Source organism: Pieris rapae, chromosome 14 (genome assembly GCF_905147795.1).
Source record: "Pieris rapae chromosome 14, ilPieRapa1.1, whole genome shotgun sequence".
In the NCBI taxonomy this organism is placed as follows: Eukaryota; Metazoa; Arthropoda; class Insecta; order Lepidoptera; family Pieridae; genus Pieris; species Pieris rapae.
This window is the reverse complement of record NC_059522.1, coordinates 3117670-3138195: the sequence shown is the minus strand read 5'-3', so window position 1 is coordinate 3138195 and position 20526 is coordinate 3117670. Positions and strand designations below refer to the sequence as shown.

At 32.2% G+C, this 20526-nt stretch overlaps 2 protein-coding genes across 2 annotated transcripts; both read right to left on the bottom strand.

Annotated features, from left to right (window-relative positions):
• Nucleotides 1–290: 290 nt before the first annotated feature.
• Nucleotides 291–7503, bottom strand: LOC111004407 (glucose dehydrogenase [FAD, quinone]-like). The gene is made up of 11 exons (XM_022275434.2): nt 7345–7503; nt 6839–7078; nt 5629–5800; nt 4883–5082; nt 4624–4748; nt 4035–4209; nt 2947–3207; nt 2517–2647; nt 1828–1993; nt 1043–1250; nt 291–700 (listed from the first exon to the last, which is right to left on the bottom strand). Exons 1-11 carry the CDS (start codon nt 7360–7362, stop codon nt 585–587), a joined length of 1812 nt encoding a protein of 603 aa, XP_022131126.2. The 5' UTR covers nt 7363–7503; the 3' UTR covers nt 291–584.
• Nucleotides 7504–9774: 2271 nt separating this feature from the next.
• Nucleotides 9775–16691, bottom strand: LOC111004399 (pupal cuticle protein-like). The gene is made up of 3 exons (XM_022275416.2): nt 16545–16691; nt 10892–11153; nt 9775–10314 (listed from the first exon to the last, which is right to left on the bottom strand). Exons 1-3 carry the CDS (start codon nt 16554–16556, stop codon nt 9917–9919), a joined length of 672 nt encoding a protein of 223 aa, XP_022131108.2. The 5' UTR covers nt 16557–16691; the 3' UTR covers nt 9775–9916.
• Nucleotides 16692–20526: the final 3835 nt, after the last annotated feature.

Genomic DNA, 20526 nt, shown 5'->3' with positions numbered 1-20526 from the left:
ATTTAAAACCATAAAACGATGGTTGTTGCGATGTTTTTCGATTTGTGCTTTGATTATAGACACTATATGTATTTTCTAAGCCTAAATTTACTTATTAACTATATAATATTTATATAAGTATTTTTTTTATTTTCAAAAGCAAATTCTACCTTAGTCACTTCTATATCAAATATTTTTAGTTATTAACGCCATCTCGTAGAATATAATGTAAAACTATAATTAGAGTGGTTTGTATAAGGGGAAATTAACATTTTAACATTAGAGCACGGTAATTAAATCAATTAACCGAGTTTTTTAAATGTTTCAATATCAAAGTTGTCATTGTCATGTCATCGATTGACAATGAGTTATGCGGGCACAGCCGTGTACGCATAACCCACTTTCGATATTTACACTAGTGAGGTTTTTCCAAGATCACTTTCTAATATTGATTTTCACGGGCCTTTCCTCTTCAGGAGTTTTGCTTTGGGATAAGTTAATTTATTTTACAATACATGCAATAAAAAACTAGATTTTGTTGATTTGTCTTTTTTCTATTTACTTTATATATTTGTATGGATAGATAGATATTCGATATTAAATTTTTATGAATACGTATTTTTAATGAATTCGGCGCCTCTTTCTGCTATCATTATAACTGGTGCCTGAGTGTTACTGGTTGGTAGACTAGGCATAACAGACGCATCTATCACACGTAAACCTGGAATATAAATAATAAAATTAAAATAAACATACATATACATATTAGATTTGTATCTACGGTATTGTTACCGTAGATAAAATATAATATAAATGATATTATTTGTCTTATTTGTCATATAATATCATTTGTATTTGTCTCTGTCTTATTTGTTTTAATATGTCTTAGTTGAGTATTAACTCATCTCTGTGTTATAAATAAATAAATCATTTTGTTATTTAATTGAAATGTCAGGTTATACAATGTTGTATGTGTATTATGGTTCATCAATAGTTTCTTTACTATATGACTGTTATACACAAGATATTACAACTATTATATCGCATTCTAATTAGTAATCACCTTCGATTCCATAGACTTTAAGCTGTGGATCAACCACCGCTGTTGAATCATCACTAGCTCCCATCTTGCAAGTACCAATTTGATGATTTTCTGGCTCAGTATACCGCTGAGCTACGCATTTGAAGAACTCTTCTGTTGGCTTCTGACTGTCACCGCATTCGGATGCATAACCCTTAGTTGGTACAATACCATACTTTCTACGTAGACGCTGTGAATAGTAAAATCATATTCGAAAGCTAGACTTATGTTGCAAAGGACAATGCCTCTTCTTGAAAATATTGTTTTAGCACTTTCCATTAAAATGAATGCAGAGAAAATATAAAAGAAGAAATAGTTCTGACGGTTTGCTCTAAGCATATTTTCCGACATAGTTCTCCGAAGTTAAAGGTTTTTTTTTGTATATTAGTTGTGAACAAGTGGAATAATTTAAAGTTCTAGCGCAGTTGAATTAAATTTACAATAATTATACATTTTTTAAACAATAAGTGGCGGGAATTTTAGGGAAAATATTATATATATATATATTTGGAAATACATGTTTTAATTGCGTTTTATCGCTTTAGTATCTACAATCGGGTTTGCAAAAAATATTGCATCAACCCTTAACTTCAAATAATTTCAATCTGCGTTAGCGGCCAACTTGATTTAATGGTTTTTATTTCAAAGTATTATGGTTATTATTCTTTGATTAAAAATAATGAGTGATTTTAAAAGCGCCTATTGAAAAATTCCACTGTGCTACTAATTTCAACTGTTTATTACAGCTTAAAAATATCAATATTTACCGTTGTATTAGCCAATCGATATGCAATTTTCGAAGCTTCCACTAAAACATTGAGCTCGTGATCATCAGATAAATAATTTGGCTGCATGATTGGAGGATCGGATGGATTAGAAGATTTTAATGTCAAGTAACCACGGCTATTTGGCTGGAGGGCGATTGGCGATATTCTGAAAAGATTACCCTGAAGTAGAAATTAAATTTGTATTTACGTAAACTATTTTGTTAAAAAAGATTTTAGACAAAGTTATAACCCCTATAGAAAAGTATAAAATGGCTCTTAACTTTGCCTTGGTTTATTTGGATAAGCTATGATCTACATATCTACTTTCAATCCTTATTGTAACTGTAGATCAACTCTACGAAAAAATAAAAGGCCTAACAAGATTCTAAATTCTCAATGAAAAAAAAGTTCGTGTACTTATGTACACCCGTTAGAAGTAAGCTTTGGTTATGCTTTGCTATGGGTGTCGGTTTGTGTTGTACCTTTAAAAATTTACTACCTTAATTTACCTCAAAATTGTACCGAATGTAGTTGTCCAGGTAAAATAAAGTGAAGAGGCAAACATCAAATTTCTCTATATCTACAAAATTATTCGTAAACTAAACAATAAAATATCCACATCTTCACAGTTAGAATCAAAGCAATACTGCGTTTAAACATTATTGCTCTACAAAATAACAAAAACATACTTAAAATGCCTTCTCGCTTTGATTTTCCCATTGCCGCCATATCCGCAAGCAGCGGTATATCCATAAAAGAAATATTGTACATCTGGTTGAAGTGTATTTTTCACAAGAGGAGAGTTTATTATACCGACAGCCTGTATAAAACAGCAAATATTTAAAATCATGAATGAGTTAACACAACCGACTTTAAGATGACGTTTTTTTATTCTTTAAGCGATATAAAAGTAAGGACGTTATATTCACACTCATTACTCACACTACCTACATTTTAAATTCTATTTATTAGTTATGTGATAATGATTGTGATAAATATTAAACAAGTACCTACAAGCCTGTGGAAAGTTTGATTGCCATTAGTGGGTTTCGGCTGTCTTAGAGGTTTTGTAAGGGGTAGGTATACTTACTAAATACCCATAAAATAATTAAACACTACCTGTGAAAGACCAGTTGCTGATAGAGGTCCTTTCCTCTCTTTAATGTATTCCATAGCAGACGCCCAGGTCAGCTCAGGAGTATCAGCCTCTTTAGTTAAAGTGAAGTCAAAAGAGGTACCGACATGGTTTTGCAGATTTTGGCCTACTCCAGGTAAATCCTTAAATACGGGAATATTAAACTTCTTCAAGGTGTCTGCTGGGCCAATACCAGATAGTAAAAGGATTTTGGGAGAGTTCAACGTGCCACCAGATATTATTGCCTGTAATATGAATAACATTGCCATTAAAATTTTTAAAGACTTTTCCTTTCATAAATGTTTAAACTTTTTGTATATACCTAGCTAACACTGAAAATGTTTAGAAAATGAAAAACTGGTTATTGTAGAAAGTTGCTAATTTTTTTTTTGAAGTAATCTCCGTTTCTCTCTACACATCGTTGCATAACGCATTCGATGGAACCGCTGAGAAAAGCAGTGGGCCCATTTTTCCTTAGAGGTATGGCATTTTCGTACGCTTTCACCGCATCTTCAGGGCTTTTAAAGCGAATTTTCAAGACGACAGGCAAACAGTCTGCAGTAAATGTCCTTCTATTTTGTAGCAGTAGTCATGTTGGCCGATCCCCGAAAGGAAACACCCACTAAGCTGATTGTCTTTTGTTTTCGGGTTTGTAGCAATATATCCTGCTTTCATCACTGGTGAAAATACAAATACTAGATAGATAGATAGGATAGGCTAATCGCAGGCTATCATATCTTCATTGTTGAGTAAGCTCACAACGAAAATAATTGACCGAAAATTTTCTCGCGTTAGGTTAAATTTCACGTGTAATAAGAGTTTTAGATTTGCCACCAATTCACAAAAACAAATGACAAATGAATTCTATATACTACATTAGGTTACAAAAGAGTTCTAAAATTGAAATTCAAAAAAGTTTTCATTAGTAAGGTTTCTTACTGGCCAGTTCTAAACATTTTAAGTGTTGCCCACGCATTATCTTTTCTAATCAAAATCTTCTTACGATCTGTAAGAACATTTTGATTAGATATGTTAGATATGTTAAAGATTTTCATCAATTAAGCTAACTAACCTCTTTATTAACTCGGACAGATTTCGTTATCCCATTAACGATATACTCTACTCCAGTCACTTTGTTTTTATCCACAATTACCCTGGATACTAAACTATTAAGCATCACATGTAAATTCGTCCTTTTCGAAGCCGGACGTATATATGCGCGTGATGTACTATATCGTGATCCTTGACTGAAATCATATGTTCCTAAATCATTCAGAAATCAGTCTATAAAAATTCACAAATTAATTGAGTTTATTATATTTATACGTTTATTTTTAATACTAGATTTATGAATAATAATAAAAGGAATTCAATAGAAGATACTATTAAATATAATTCGCATCTAGCTAGCTCTCGTTTTGTAGTATTCTTTGTTTTGTAAGTAGCCATTTATTTAATATTTTTAACTAAGCTATTTATATAAGCAATGGTTGCTTTAATTTTATAACTGGATTTCAATACATTTGGAATGTAGTTAAAGATGCCAATTTCAACTGTTTATCTCAAAAGCTGTCTATGCACCTATGCTCTTGATGTATGTATTTAAATTACGGCACTTAATTAACGAACACTGCCTAAATATATATTGCCAAATATCTTACTTATTAAAACCTTGCGCGATGGTAAAACCAGTTACATTTCCCGCATTCAAATCACTTGTAGGCGGATATCCTAGTTCACTTGCTGCTTCCACAATATCCTTTGCGAATTGTGGCGTGTAACGAAACTAGCAAAATATAAAAAAAATTGTACGGAATATAAAAATATAAGTCCTGAACAATTTGTTAAAAATCTCTCGCATTTGATTACTTTTTGAACTATATTGATAACATACAAAAACATGTGGTTTGACTTGGTTACCCTTTGAATCGGTATTGGTCCACCAACTCCATGGTAGTTAGAGGAAGCTACACGTCCAATCTCCTTATTGTCTTCACTCTTAAGAAAGTAGGGGATGACTTCTTCCCACGACCATCCAATCGCACCATTCGCTGCCCAGCCGTCATAATCTGCTTTATGGCCTCTCATATACATCATGCCATTTATCACTGATGTGCCACCTGCGAAAGATGTTTGAGATAGAGGGGTGATTTGTAGGGCGGCACTTTTATTGAACCATTTTCTCTTCCCTTGTATGTATTTATTATTTATTATACCCAAATATACGGTATGCTGTTATTATTATGATAATATGATATTGATTATGTACCTACAGTTCATATGAAGAATACAAAAAATAGACTATTATTGTAATTGCGTAGAGATGTATTCCATCTGCATCTTCGACGGCATTTATAGTTTAGATTAGTTGTTCGGATCACCTGCAGCTGAGTTTTATCATCAGGCATCGAGGCAGAATACAAAATTCCACTCGGATCACCTCGATGTACGTCGTTCTACAACTGAGTGGAACAGCACACCACTATGTGGAACCTAGCTACCCAGTGAAGTATTTACCAAGTAATTCCTCTTAAGGTCCTTCGCTTGATGAACGTACCAATTGTGAAAAGGCAACGCACTCGTCAGCACAGGCAGGCTGGTGAGTGTCCATGGGTGAAGGTCTCTTGCCCGTCCTCTGTTCAAAAAAAAACAAATGTCTCCCATACCTAACATTTTTCCTCTGGGCCAGTAACACTTCCCACTTTGTGAAAGACAAGCCTTGATTTGCTTCTCTGTGTAATAGTTCCAGTCCGTTTCTGCGCGTCCCCAATATGCCGCAAACCAAGCAGGCAAAGAGGATGCAGTTGGTTCATCTCCTCCTGCTTCGATTAAAAGCACCTGAAATTGTTATTGATACTACCATATCCTGCATATACAAAGTCGCGCGGGCAACAGCTTGTAGCTATATATATCCCTATTCCTGAATTTCGGCATTACTTTTATATAGACTATTTATGACTGATTAATAGTAAGTACCTGGATGGCCGAGCTTTGCTCGGTATTTTTATTTTTTTATAAATTGTGTTTTTTGGAAGTTATATTTAAGTACGAATTACATACTAATAAAATGATGAAATATGAACAATATAGAATATATGTATATGCTGGAATAGCTTTAGTGTTGTTGTGTCGTTAAAGCAATTTAAAAAAATAGTATTATTATTCGCCGATAGATGTCAGGAAGATTCATTTTTCAGTTTAAATTGGGACTACTCAAACACCACCTTTTTGTTATTTAGTAACATTTATTCCTAGCTAGATCGATTTATCGCCCCCAAAACCCCCCGTATACTAAATTTCATGAAAATCGTTGGAGCCGATCCCGAGATTCCAATTATATATATATACTAGCGGATCCGACAGACGTTGTCCTGTCTACACGTCTTTAATTTGAAAATTGCAAACTTTTTTTAATAAGCTAAAACATTCTGGACCATTTTTATGAAAATTATTATTCAAATGTTATGACAATATCTAACGATCCAGCACATGGTCTATAATAACACAATGATTTGATCGCAGCGCTGTCGGGACAGACTAAAAATTAAAATTAAAATTCGAATATTATTTAAAATTTGACACTGCGACGGTAGCGCCGTCTGTCGGATCCAATGTAAAACATTCCAAAATCAACAACTACTAATAAATTAAAAAAACATTGTCCAGCGGACAAAATTGTGAATCTAAACCATTCCCAGATCCCCTTGAACACACACAAAAAATTTCATCAAAATTGGTCCAGTCGTTTAGGAGGAGTTCACATACACACGCACACAAGAAATATATATATTAAGATATGAGACACATACAAGACACAGACAAGACACTCCTAACATCATTGACTGTGAATGATTTTTTACAAATTAGTTGGCTCACCTTCCATTGCGGGTTTTCTGAAAGGCGTGCAGCGACAACAGACCCCGCTGTACCGCCACCTATTACCACAAAGTCATAACTGTCGTCTGGATTGGTTTTACTGCGCACACGATTGCAAGGATCAACAAGATCACATCGACCGTTTACATACGACTCCAGAATGCTCATGAATAGCATAAATTGACTTCCGCAAACTGATGCCATGGATGGCCCATATTCCCGCAGAGGGCACGGACAAGACTAAAACGCGGTAAATTGTATTGTTTAATAGAAAGTGCTTTAAAATTATTAATTATGTGTAAAGTGATTAAAAATGTATGTTTGGCTCAATGCGTTAACATTAGTGGTTGTTGATGTGGTTTTATTAAATTTTATTGTGAAATATTTATAAAATCCTCCAAAGGTTTAATTTTTAACTAATAGTTTTGGTTGGATTAATGATTTTTACAACAACAAATATTTTTTTTAATTATTCAAAAAACAGTAGTGAAATTATAAGTACTCACATCTGGGTTTCTAATCATCTTAACTCAATATTTTAATAATTGTATTCCTTTCTGTTTTAAAATTCAGAGCAGTGACACAATAGTGATTCAATACGATTAATGTATAGTCATATATGGAAAATAAACTTAAATTTTCGCATACTGACTGTGTGAAGTCGCATTTATTACTACAAAAACAATGTCAAAGATTTGCCTTATAAGGTTTTCACGTATATTCTAAACACCTATTATTTACAGTGAGAGCCTATTGATTTTAATATAATACAGTTATGTATATTGCAAGTGTGACTGTCTGTACATGGAGCATATTGCACTTGTTACGCCATTATTGTTGTATTTATAAAAGTTTAGTGATTTTCTTTTTTTAGCAATGTAACAGTGTGCCAAGCGTTGGCAAGCTTTTTTATCAATAAAAAAAAGTAATAATTTGCTATATACACAAAAAAACATTTCTTTATCGCAATCAAAAGTTTTGTGCTCTAATAAGAAACATGTTTAACTATATTATATTTACCATGTATGAGTTACAGGACTATACAATACATTAAAATGCGTATGAAATTACATATTGTATAGTCTTCTTTTCCTCAACATTGAACAAATGATATAAAAATATTTATTTTAAAATTAAATTGCTTAAGTCAAATTCACATTATTATTGTCACTACATTCCTTCATAGTACTTGTTATTTTTCTACTATATTGACAGTTTGAAGAGTTTTGTTTCGAGTTTGTCAGTTGCAAAATGTGGAATTAAATTTAAATTAACAATCAACGGGCTAGGCAAGTATTGAAAATTCATCGATCATAATATAGCTACAAACATATAGCTTGCTTTTCTAATACTATTGTAACCAAGGTTGGGTATAAGTATACAATTCTTCGTCAAACACAGATAGCGTGGTCTTGAGGATTCAGAAAATTATCTATGGAAACCTCATATTAAATTTAAAAACTGTACTATACAATACTTGGCTGTTGTATCCATATAATATCTATATTTGTTTTTAATATAAGGTCATGTTATGATTTTCCGCTAAAATTATGTTAATACTATGTCTTGTATGGATGCGATATAGCGAAAATAATTGTCTGTTATTTTAGTTAATGTTCATGTATAAGTACTTATTAACATTCGGTTTGATTATACCGGTATTTTGTAAATAGTAGAATTAGTAGAAGTAAAGAAATTATGGTCGTATTATATACTTTCGAAATATATGATGTATGACGCAGTTCCTAGTTCCGGTTATAGTCTATATAAACGAATATGCCGTAACTAATTATTGTCTGTAAAATAGAATTACAAAAGTGTCTTTCAGAAGATTAAATTTCTATGTAATAAATGTATTAATGTTTTTAATAATAACCTTAAAAATTAGGTTTTATTACATATAAAAATTGTGAGGAAAATCTTTTTGTTTGAAAATATATTCCATAACGAGATCATAAAAAATCAGGCTTCGATATATAAGTTTTATTAGTCATGCAAGTTTTAAAGCACTAGTCATCGCACGTTTGCGATGACTTAGTGTTTTAATGATAACTTTGTCTTCGTACAAATTGGCGAAGAGGCAGATGACAGGCCATGCATCGTACTGGTGCGTACATGAGGGGACATGGAATTCGTGCACGTTTATATATGTAGGTATATCTTTATCTTACTATTATTATTATTTGATGACTTGAATTCACGTCGATACTACGTAGTTGCGTGTTGTTCCCTCAGTAATATGTGACGCCTATTTAACCATGCCTATTGCTGATAAAGTTTAAAGGTGGGACAAATACCACAATGCAAAGTGGTTGCAGAATCTTACAATTGCTAAAAAAATCTAGGCAATTTAAAAGCGTAATGAAGAATTTATTCCCAGTTCTTCTCGTCCATTCTATGCCCTTGATTTGAGAACTGGCAGTGAATATTAATCAATGTGTATTGGGTACATGAAAGGTTATTTTCTTATACCACAGAACGTCTATATGAATTATACCAGGTATATTTCAGGCCGCTATAATTACTGATTGATAAAAGCCAACTCGTGACTCAGTTACTAATTACCATGAAATTACTTGAAGTGAACTTGAATGTGGATTTCATATGTAAGGAAACAATATTTACGTCACATTACTGTGACTAAATATATTTACGCAATACCAATTGTCGTAGAAAGTCTGAAAATGATTGAAATACCTAGAATACCTGTTTTACAGAATGTTGATTGGAAATTTGTCGACAGGCTGAATTTATATGGTGATTAAATTTATTGTGCTATGTTTGAAAATCAGCCCAGTAACGTAGATTTAACTAAAGCACCCACTTGTCTCTCACAGGCTGTGACGAAAATATGGTATAGTCAGTGATTTAGTTAAAAGGATGTAGAAAGGTTGATTTGGTTATCATGGTTAATCAATGCAAAGAAAACAAAGAAATAACATTGTCCTTTTATTCGTTTCATTGCGCTCATTAAAAGTCGCATTGCTATACACTTATATACAACACATTTTTTTTTCGGGTTTTATTTACATTTTGTATAAAAATCACGCAGTCAGTCAGCCGGGTCGGAGGTAGGATTTAATGCCAGCCGTGTCCCTGAGCGCCGTGCGCACCCCAGGGTTCTTCGGGAGCGGAAGCCGCGGCTTGGGCGGCGGCGGCAAATTGGTGGAAGTGGGCGGAACGCGCGTGTTGTACTTCGGGCGTGTCAACGACGTATTGGCCGTCGTGGGTCAGTTGAATCTGTGCAAGGGGACCGTTCCATTTGCCGTAACCAGCTCCGTAGCCGGCTCCGTAACCTGCGCCGTATCCGGCTCCGTAGCCTGCACTAGCGCCGGCGTATGCAGCGGGAGCGTGGGCGACATTGGCGTGCGCGCTGTTGAGGGCGGCAATGTGAGCTGCCTTAAGGTGGGCCACCTCGGGGGTGTCGATCACACGGCCGTCGTGAGCGAGGGGAGCGGGACCGTATTTGTAGAGACCTGAAAGAAGTTTTATTATAGTTATTAACAAGACAATAAAAAAAAATAACCGAATGGGTCCAGCCGTTGTCAAGTGATACTCGATCATAGATACGGCATTTTATTTTTATCAAAAAATGAGAGTGGGTGTGCAGGGGTGCGTGGGAGTTGGTGGGTGGATGCGTGGAAGTTTGTAAGTAGATTCTTAGCTGAATGTAAAAGAACATTATCCGTTTAGTAAACTCCGTTGAAATCCATGAAAATAAAAGAATCAAGAGAAAACGCTTGTAATTAGCGGGATAAATGTTCATAAAAGTAAAACAGCAATAAAAAAATGAAGGAACGTTAAAATTCGAAACCATCTAGGAAAAATTTCGCATCGAATGGTGGTAGTTTCATGTCGATACGATCAGTGGTTTAGGCGTGATTGAGCCTCAAACGAAGACCATTTTCATTATATATATATAGATTAATGTGGTTTCAAGGTATATATATAACTTTAAGTAACTAAGATAAATTGTTTGTTTTATTTAAATTGCAATTACACGCTGGCATAGTTTATAGAAAATATAAAACCTACTAAGAACTGTATCCTTACCAGCACCAGGGGCACCGTAGTGAGCTCCAGCACCATAAGCGGGTGCGGCAGCGTATGCAGCGGGTCCAGCGGAGTATGCGCTGGGTGCCCAAGCGCCGTGAGATGATGAAGCCTGCGCGTGCGCTGCTAAATGGGCTGCTTTTGCGTGTGCGACCTCTGGTGTGTCCAAGACGTTTTTGCCATCAGGGCTAAGCTGAATAGGTGCGGGAGCACCCGCGTAGTAAGAAGCTTGGGCCAGGCATAACGCCGCGGCGAAGATAATCTGGGAACAAGTTAGAATATCATAAATATTTTATCAAATACTTTTGGTTTAATTGTAACCGCACTAAACAATCTTCGAACCATTATTCTGAAGAGGTTAGTAACATAAAAACTTTAGTTATCTTTTAAGAAGTTTATGAATAAATGATAAAGTTTAAGTGTATCAATAACAATTCCAATTTATTTATTTGTATGCATGTTTGAGGACTTATAAATAATGTACTATTTGTTGTTCGGAAATTCTACTTTTATTTTCTCATATTTAAGGTGTAAAGAATGAAAACCACCTACGCAATTATTTGCCGCATATCAAACCTGAATTAATCCGTAATTAATACGCTAATATTATAAACAAACCGTATCATACAAACAGCTGGAATGTATTTAGACCTTTAATAACATAATTAAGTGACTGCGTGAATTATAATAATTTTAACATAAACCACTCCCTAACATTTAACTATGTAAATAGATTTATTTATTTATTACATTTTGTAATAAACAACCAACTTCTATTTCCTTTATTAGTTTTACCTTGCTATGGTTTTGAACGAGTGGAGTTTCCAGAAAATGGAAGAAATAATACAGAGACGATATAATTTATGACCCCGACTGATCAGCAAGCAAAAGAGTTTGTGAAGTGACCGTAACGAGTCTACAATATGTGTGAGTAATAGAATTAATTATCTCATATAAAGTAGGTATCACAATTTTATATTGAGTAATCCAAAAATGACGATAAGTAAAAATGAGATTTTTTTATTACATACAATTGAATGATATAAAAACATTCTATCAACGCAGCACTTTTCTTTTCTCATCTTCTTATATATAACATTCTTGTGTCACGGGGTTAGTAACCGAACTCCTCCGAAACGGCTCGACCGATTCTCATGAAATTTTGTGTGCGTATTGGGTAGGTCTGAGAATCGAACAACATCTATTTTTCATCCCCCTAAATGTTAAGGGTGGTCCACCCCTAAATTTTTTTATTTATTTTTTAGACAAAATTCGTTTTTAATTTTTTACGATACACCATACAAAAATACATGCAACCCTAAATTTTCACCCCTCTACAATCATCCCTTATGTTTTTTTTGTTAATTATAAACTTAATTTTTTGGCACAAAAACATGGCAAAACAACGTTTGCCGGGTCAGCTAGTAAAAGTATAAATATAATTAGACATATAGCATTCAAATTAAATCAGTCCAAGCGTGTTAATCAAGTTTTTTTCACATAGTTACACAAATTAACGACCGGTGAACTGTTTTGTTACATTTTGTTTCATCACATGTAATTTTCGTGTGAATTTATAATGAAAATTGGCCGTGGTGAAATATTCCTAATGAACTCCGCGTAATATTCAGTTAACCATATCATATTCATTAACTCGACTTAGTACTTCTTATATTTTGTTGTATAAAAAATTAAAACTAAATCAGTAGCGCTACAACCTCTTTAGGTCTTGGCCTCAGATTTCTGAATCTGTTTCATGATCATTTTTTAAAAATAGTTGTGTGCCAGTGACACACGTCGTTTTCCTTCACCGTTCGAGCAAATGTTAAATGCGCACATAGAATGAGGGTCCATTGGTGCACAGCCGGGGATCGAACCTACGACCTCGGGGATGATAGTCGCACGCTGAAGCCACTAGGCTAACACTGCTTTTGTATATATTTGGTGATATAAAGTCATATACAAAACGTTGACTTATTTAGTATTGCACAGCGCATACCTGGAAATCTTTGATTCGATTCCTGAAGGCCAGTGCATCTTCATTATGTATTTTCATAACCTGAGTGGTTTCACTTAAGGGATATTTAACAAGAAATCTGAGAAGGAATATTACGTCACCTTGTATAAAATACAACTTACGAGTAGGCACTAGTTAAATAGATTCGAAAGCCTATAAACTTAAATAACAATAATTATAAAGGCGTGGCGCACGCAACCCACTGATTGACAAAATAGAACCAGCGGGAAAGTGAAATCAACTCTTGATTTAAATGCTGTATAAATTAATTAGGATTTACTGAACCACATTATATAACTTTATTGTTTAGTTTGTAGCATATAATGCTATTTAAGTCTGGTAGTTTTTTTACTTGAATCTGGCATAAAGTTCTATTGCCATAAAAATCCGGTGGTTTAGAATACAATCTCCGACGAAGTTACGTACGGGGCTAATTATATCTTTTACATTAAGTTTTATACAAATAACATTTATTTCTACTAAAATAATCAAAAAGTACTTTGGTAATTAAATATACAGTCAAGTATAATAATAGTCACTTTCATATCTATGTTCAGAAAATATCTTAATTTCGTTTGATGTTTTATTATCTTGAATCACGCACCTATTTGCGTTCCTACGAACTCGACACCTGTCTCAACCCGACCTGATTGATTTGTTTGAATAAACTCAGCGATACAATCTAAGTACTAACTCATTTAAGCGGCTATTTGTACAACATTATCTTTGAAACTAATCAAATAGTCTGAATAAAAGATTGTGTAGTTTGTATAGTCATAACATTATCAATGGATCACTTTAGTCAATTTTAATATGTGTAAAAAAGTTATCATGGAAAAATAAATATTGTGGTAGGTTATTGTAGTGCCATTAATAATATAACATCACACATATATTAAAATCTTCAAGATGCCGTGAATATTTTGATGTTAAAAATATAGTGAAAAATATAGTGAAACTACCTCACTGTTTCAAAATGCATGTTGTAATTCAGAGCAAATATCCCGCTAATGTAAGACGAATTGATAATAGTATTGGAGAAAATAAGTTACTGATTGTTCAACACATTGGCAGTTTTACGTTACTATACATTAACTGAAATAAGCGGTTTCACTCGAAATTCATACAAATTGAGACAGTTTTGTAAAGTATTGTATATTATTTTGACAATGTTCATGAAAAAATATTTTTAAATCAAAGAACTTTTACCATAATATTATTTCATAATTTCTTTTTGTTTTAAAATAAAACTTAAATAACTTTATGCATTAAATTAGAACATTTTGTCATAAACGTTTCCTCAGATCTACCTTGAAACCTTGCCACTTTTTATCCAAGTATTGTATGATCGAACTTACAAAAAAGTATACACTATGCGCACAGATTGGTGATCTGGTTTATTTTATTCATACAATCACAATTCTATATTGCAATATCTCTGGCAATTGACAATTCCTAATAAAAAATACTCTGAAGTTTATGAATTGAAATGTCCAAATAAAATATATAAATCTTTGCACTTTAGTCTCTCTTATATCCGACAACATTATTCGATTATTTTATATGTACAGGAATTCTATTAAAATATATGAGAAATTTTAATGATTACATCTACGTTGCGCCCAGTTATGAAACACTCGTTATGAGATATAATTTTAGATACCATGGTTTAATAACTGTTATGTATACAATGAAATATTACGATGTGTATAAAGGTGATCTAATTCCCTTTAAAATGCCTTGAAAACTCGGCATTTAAGTAAAGGCCAGTTCACTTAAACTTTCAATTTCTACTGTCATAAAGGAATTCGCGTTGCAAATAACTAACAATTAGGTCTCGCAGGGGTTGAGACAATACCTTATAATTTGCAGGCGTGTCATATGCAGTTAGATTGCCAAAGGTTTTGCAATGGCTTGGAATTATCATTCAGTGAACTGGTGCACAACGTTGCAATAGGGGAACTAGTGGGCGGAAGTACTTTTATGTTTTCAAGAACGGGTGAGATTACTTCAAAATATCTCCTATTGTAATGTTTATAATCTATGCAAACTACATTAAGTATTTTATAGTAATAAATAAAATTTTGATCTAAATTGTCACAGAGAGAAGGAATTAATTTTTTAACATTAATTATTCTTGATCATGCTTGAATTTTGAGACGAAAAGTTTTCCATTTATTGTAAATATAGGTTTTCTAAATTACAAAAATGTACTCGTTAGAGGTCATTTTTTAGGGTCGGTGAAAACGCGCCATGACACGTAGTTCTGCGGTTATGTGCGAAATTCGATTGCACGAAGTTTGGTAATCGATATTACAAATTACTTTTTCACATGAATGCACATTAGAAAACGCATGGCGTTCAATGTAAAGCTTTTATGACAATAGACATGTATTTTCAGTCAAAAATAAGTACTTATTTATTTTACACGGTTTTTCTTAATATTTTTAGGAGAGTCGGTATTTGTAAATTTATGAAAAATATTCATTTATCAAAGAAGCTTTACAATCTGTGTATAGGCCGGAAGTTTGATGATAATAATGACTAAGATCGGAATGCATTTCGACAGTAGTTGTAGGCGATGTACCAGGTTGAAATTGTATTAATAATCATATTAAACAGTCTATGAACCTTGACATAATTTGAAGGTATTGTCAATGGGAATTGCTAAGTATGCAACGTATTGTCTTCATGGCAAGTTAAGTTCGATTCCCGGTAATACAATATTTGTTCCGGGTCGTAATAGAAGGATGATACTTGATTATAGATCAAAGAATCAGACATAGAATGGTGGACCATATTTTTTTGGATGTTGTACTTGTTGTACGGATTGTATGAATTTTGTTGTATTATAAAAATAAAAATTGCTTTGAGTTTGACTTTTAATTTATCCTATAATTTTGAAATCATTTTACGTTAGTAAATTTGCTTCTTAATATTCAAAAACACTTTTGTATACAAAACGCGGAAATTGGCATACATTTTTATGGTTTAATAAGGGATCTATCCTTGTTTTAAACGATTATATCTGGCCATTGTTATGAACAAAGGAAAAGTGTATGTCGAATTGCAATTGTCTTTGCGATTATTTGAAGTTTAACTATTCTTTTTATGGGATTGAATTTTGCATGATATTTTTGATTTGTCCTAAAATATGATATTTTATACAAGAGTATATTTTTAAAACAAATCAATCCGTATTAATACAATTTAAACCGGTAGTAGTGACTGTTTGTTAATAGGCTGCAAATCATGTACTCAGTCTAGGTGCTAGACCAATTTATAATAACGTGAACAAATTGCTGGCGTGCCCTAATAAACTACGTTATTATGCTTATTAATGTCCTCTAATGCATTACAATTATCGATTTTATTAGATCAAAGTATGCGTTCCGATGAAATTTACCGATTAATTTTATAAACGTAGTAAACAAGTTACGAAGCAGGAAACCTGCATATTTAGGGTATAATATTCGATATAAGGAAGGTGATTTGCATTTTATATAGAACTGGGTTATTTAATTAATATTACGATAAGTGATATTTTGTATTAATTTATTATTGCGGTACGGAATAAATAATTTCATTGAAATATATATTAAAAGGTTTACAGGTAGAAAAAAAAAAAATACTCACCATAGACTGCATGATTAGATTATACTAAATTGGAGATCTCAAACGAACTGACTTGACGCTGCTGGGTAACCAGTACTCGCCTAGTGATTTTCGCCTAAGTGACGTGTGCTCTCAACCACCACAAAACACTGAATGTGGATCGTGGCCGGCAGCCCCTTTTTATATGAAGTCCGATAGCGAAACTAGAAACAATTAATTGTAAGTGCAATGCCGCAGCAGTTGTGGGATGCCGGACTATGATAAGGGATGATGCGGACTCAAGGTCACGTGAAGGACGTTGCCACTCTCAATTAAGGCCTTTTTAAACTTATGCAAATGTACGATTTATTGCGACAATGCAATGATATATGTTTAGAGTAGTAATAGATAATATTTTTCATTTATTAAGTCTAGTAAAAAGTGAAGAGATAAAAAATGTCATGTAAATACTAATTCATACTGTGATACTGTTTAATTGATTTTTCATCAATTAGCTGGACAGTAATTAATAATTCAAGGATAAAAACATATAAAACAAGAATAATTATAAACGAAAATAGTATTAACTTTTCAATTAGCGATAGGTGGTTAATTTGAGATCTTTTCTTTACTATTTTTATAACATATATTTGAGTTAATAAAAATGAGAATGTATGCATTGTAGTTAGCGTGACACAAGGAACGTAAAATTGAGTGAGCGTTGAAGTCTTTTGTATGACAGATTCCGGTAAGGAGCTAGTTCCGTGAAATTCCGACTTTGATACAAAAATTGCTCATTATTAGTTCCTGTATACTAAAATTAATTGATACAGCTACTACATAATGATTATTAAATTGTATGAAATATTTTTAGCAGGTTTATTTGATGAATTCATCGAGGCTGATTTAATAAATACCTTTTGAATTAAAAATATCAGGTTTTAACATATTAATACTTTTAAATACCAGCGATAGAATAAGTTTTATCTATATGCGTGTTTCATTTTATTATTTTAGTGTTATGCTAAATATAATGCCGTAAAATGGACGGATACTATTTGAGAAGACCTTTGTAAATTGTATACAATAGCAAGTCAAACACAGTCGATAACATCCAATTTAAAATTATATAGAAAGTAAAAAAAAAATCATTTGTATTACAAGCACAGAAATGTATGCTAAATAAAATCATATTTTATAAGTGTTTATGATAGATAGATAGTATAAATGTTAAAGACATCATATATAAAACAAAAGCTAGAGCTGTCATTTTTTAGAAATTTCGCTGGAATTTAATTGATAGCAAAATATTTTTGATCCCAATCCGAAGTACATTTAGTCTTGTTTAGTGTTTGTATCCACTTTTGGATATTTGACACGATATGTAAGGTTTTGTAGCGCAGACTTAAAAATAGTAAAAGAGTTCTCAAGACCTTGGTATCTGACCACACGTCCTGTTAATACTAGAATGTACTAGAATGACGTAAGGCAATTATTTAATTTATTATTAGTATATATTAATTTTTTGATACTAGTTCTTTATTTGTACATGTCCCGTTGAGAGAGGCGTACCCATATCTCAAATACTACTGAACCGTTTTTAGTTCAGACTAGGACTGTTCTCTGAGTGAACATGTACCTTAATTTAAATCATAATCATCTCGATATGGTTTTTAGTTTCCGAGAATTTTGTGAACAAACATAACTGTTTACATCTCCGAAATTTAGTGTGTTATGAAACTGTTGTCTATCTCGGGACATAGGATCTGCAATCTTTTTAGTATAAATAAGGATTATTTCACAAATAATAAAACTAATTTAATATCATTTTCTGCTGAGAAGAATCTACCTACGAAAAACATTAAATTGAAAAGTAAAACGAAACCGAAATATCCAATAATTATTTTCAGTTTAACAGTTTTATAATCATTTGTCGTGATAAGGCGCAAAACGAACCTTGTTCTTTTAAAAAAATGTAATTTTTCATTTTTTATTATTATTTTTTGTTTTTCTGTGTGTGTGTAAAAAATGACAAAAAAAAATGTTATGTATATGTCTTTGATAGCCCATAATTATTGTTCTAAGTCCGTTCTTATATTTCCTTATCTTAAAAAAAAGCGCAGGACGTAAAGAATCTTAATTTATGTTATAAACCTTAGTTGAAAATAAATAATAAATCATGGAAACGGATGTAATCTCATTGACAATTCCTTAAGATACATTAAACTAGAGCTGCCATTTAATATTATGAGTAAGCATTTTACAAAGAGAAATATCACATAACGAAATATAAATCTAATTATAATTGCTAAGTTACACATGCAGTCGCTTACAAAAGTTTTATTTAATACATTAAAACCTTATCTTACATTTTATCAAGCACTTAAATCGTATACTTGACACATTATTGTAAATCTGTAAATATAATTAACAACTCAATCAATAACGGAGGAAAAACTGACCTCAGAACTTATCAATTATATCTTTCATTTTTCTTGTGGCTGATTTATAATAATGTCATGTGTGGAATGACATTAATAAATTAATGTTACATTTTTTAAATGTGTACCAGAAATTATCGTCTGATCGCTATGAACGCTACAGTACGTAGTGATTACTCGGTTACGGGTTCTATCATCTGTTTTTTATTTTCACAGATAAAACAATTTAAAATCGTCTTGATGTTTTTTTTTTTAAGTTTTTTTTTTAATTTAAAAACTTAGGTTATGTACATTTTACAGCAAACGAAAATATGACATGGTTTATCCATTGCTGTCAGTGCACACTTATTTGTTATACATTAACTATTAAACATATACAATAGTTACACTAAACAGAAAAAAGTGAATAAATTAGGAAGTATATTTGTACTATCTATGAAGTGTTTTTTTATCTTACTGCTAAACTAGTAACAAATATGTTCTGCATCTCCAGTGGCATTTCATTTAAAATGCTAGGCAAGTAGTACATCCATGTTCTTTGACCATACACATTATTGAACTTGGGCAAGTGATGCGTTATCATTTTGAATTATTATCTATCTGTGCTACCTGAAACTTCGTATTCATAAGCGCGCTCTTTATCATTACACAAACCACACCTTCAGTGAAACGATTTGTGGTCTAAATTAAAAATAATGAATGAATATATGAAAGTACTGAATGTCGTTTTGATTTGTTTGTAGTACCACGTCACGAGAACTTTTTATAAGACAACAAAATTAAATCTACACTTAGTCACACTGTCGTGATTTAAGCGAATGCCTTAAATAATTGAAGTTAATATCATTAACGTAAACAGAAACTAGCTCCTAGGTTTTTTTATGATATAGAAAGACAAGAGTCAAATCATTTAATGGACTTTGGCAACTTTTTAAAAATGTATTCTCATTCACCATAATGTGGAATTTTCAATAAATCCGAAAACTATGATTTTTATGTCCATTATGGTATTTAAAGGTTACGATACCCAATAGACATTATAACAAATTACTTGGGATATAGACATAAAATTGATTGATAGAGCAACTTAATCATGTTCTGTACGAATTTCAATTACCTAATGTTATAAATTAGTTTAAGTTTCCATTGTCTTTTTACTCTATTATGTTTTTAATCAAAATACAAATCAATCATTGAGTGATTTGTAGACAGAATTTTTTTTTAAAAAAAGCCCATGAGCATCATTCAATAGATAAAATATGATATTTTCTAATGCCTTCCAGCTTCTGTACTGTATCGACGTCAGGAGATTTAACCACATGAAATAAGTCATTTTATTAATGTAACCAAATTATAAAAATCATTATACACTGTTTACAACCTACATGTTATAATACAAATTATTAAAAAGAAAATTAAAACAAATTTAAAGAGTTTGGTCCCTGTGGAAATGAAATGAAATAAGATTAAGGATTTATTTATTTTCAGAGGTGTTGCTATGCTCGAACTAGGAATAAGTATCTCAATACACCAGCAAATACTGTCACCATTAAATACACCAAACTTTTTAAATTCATTTAGAT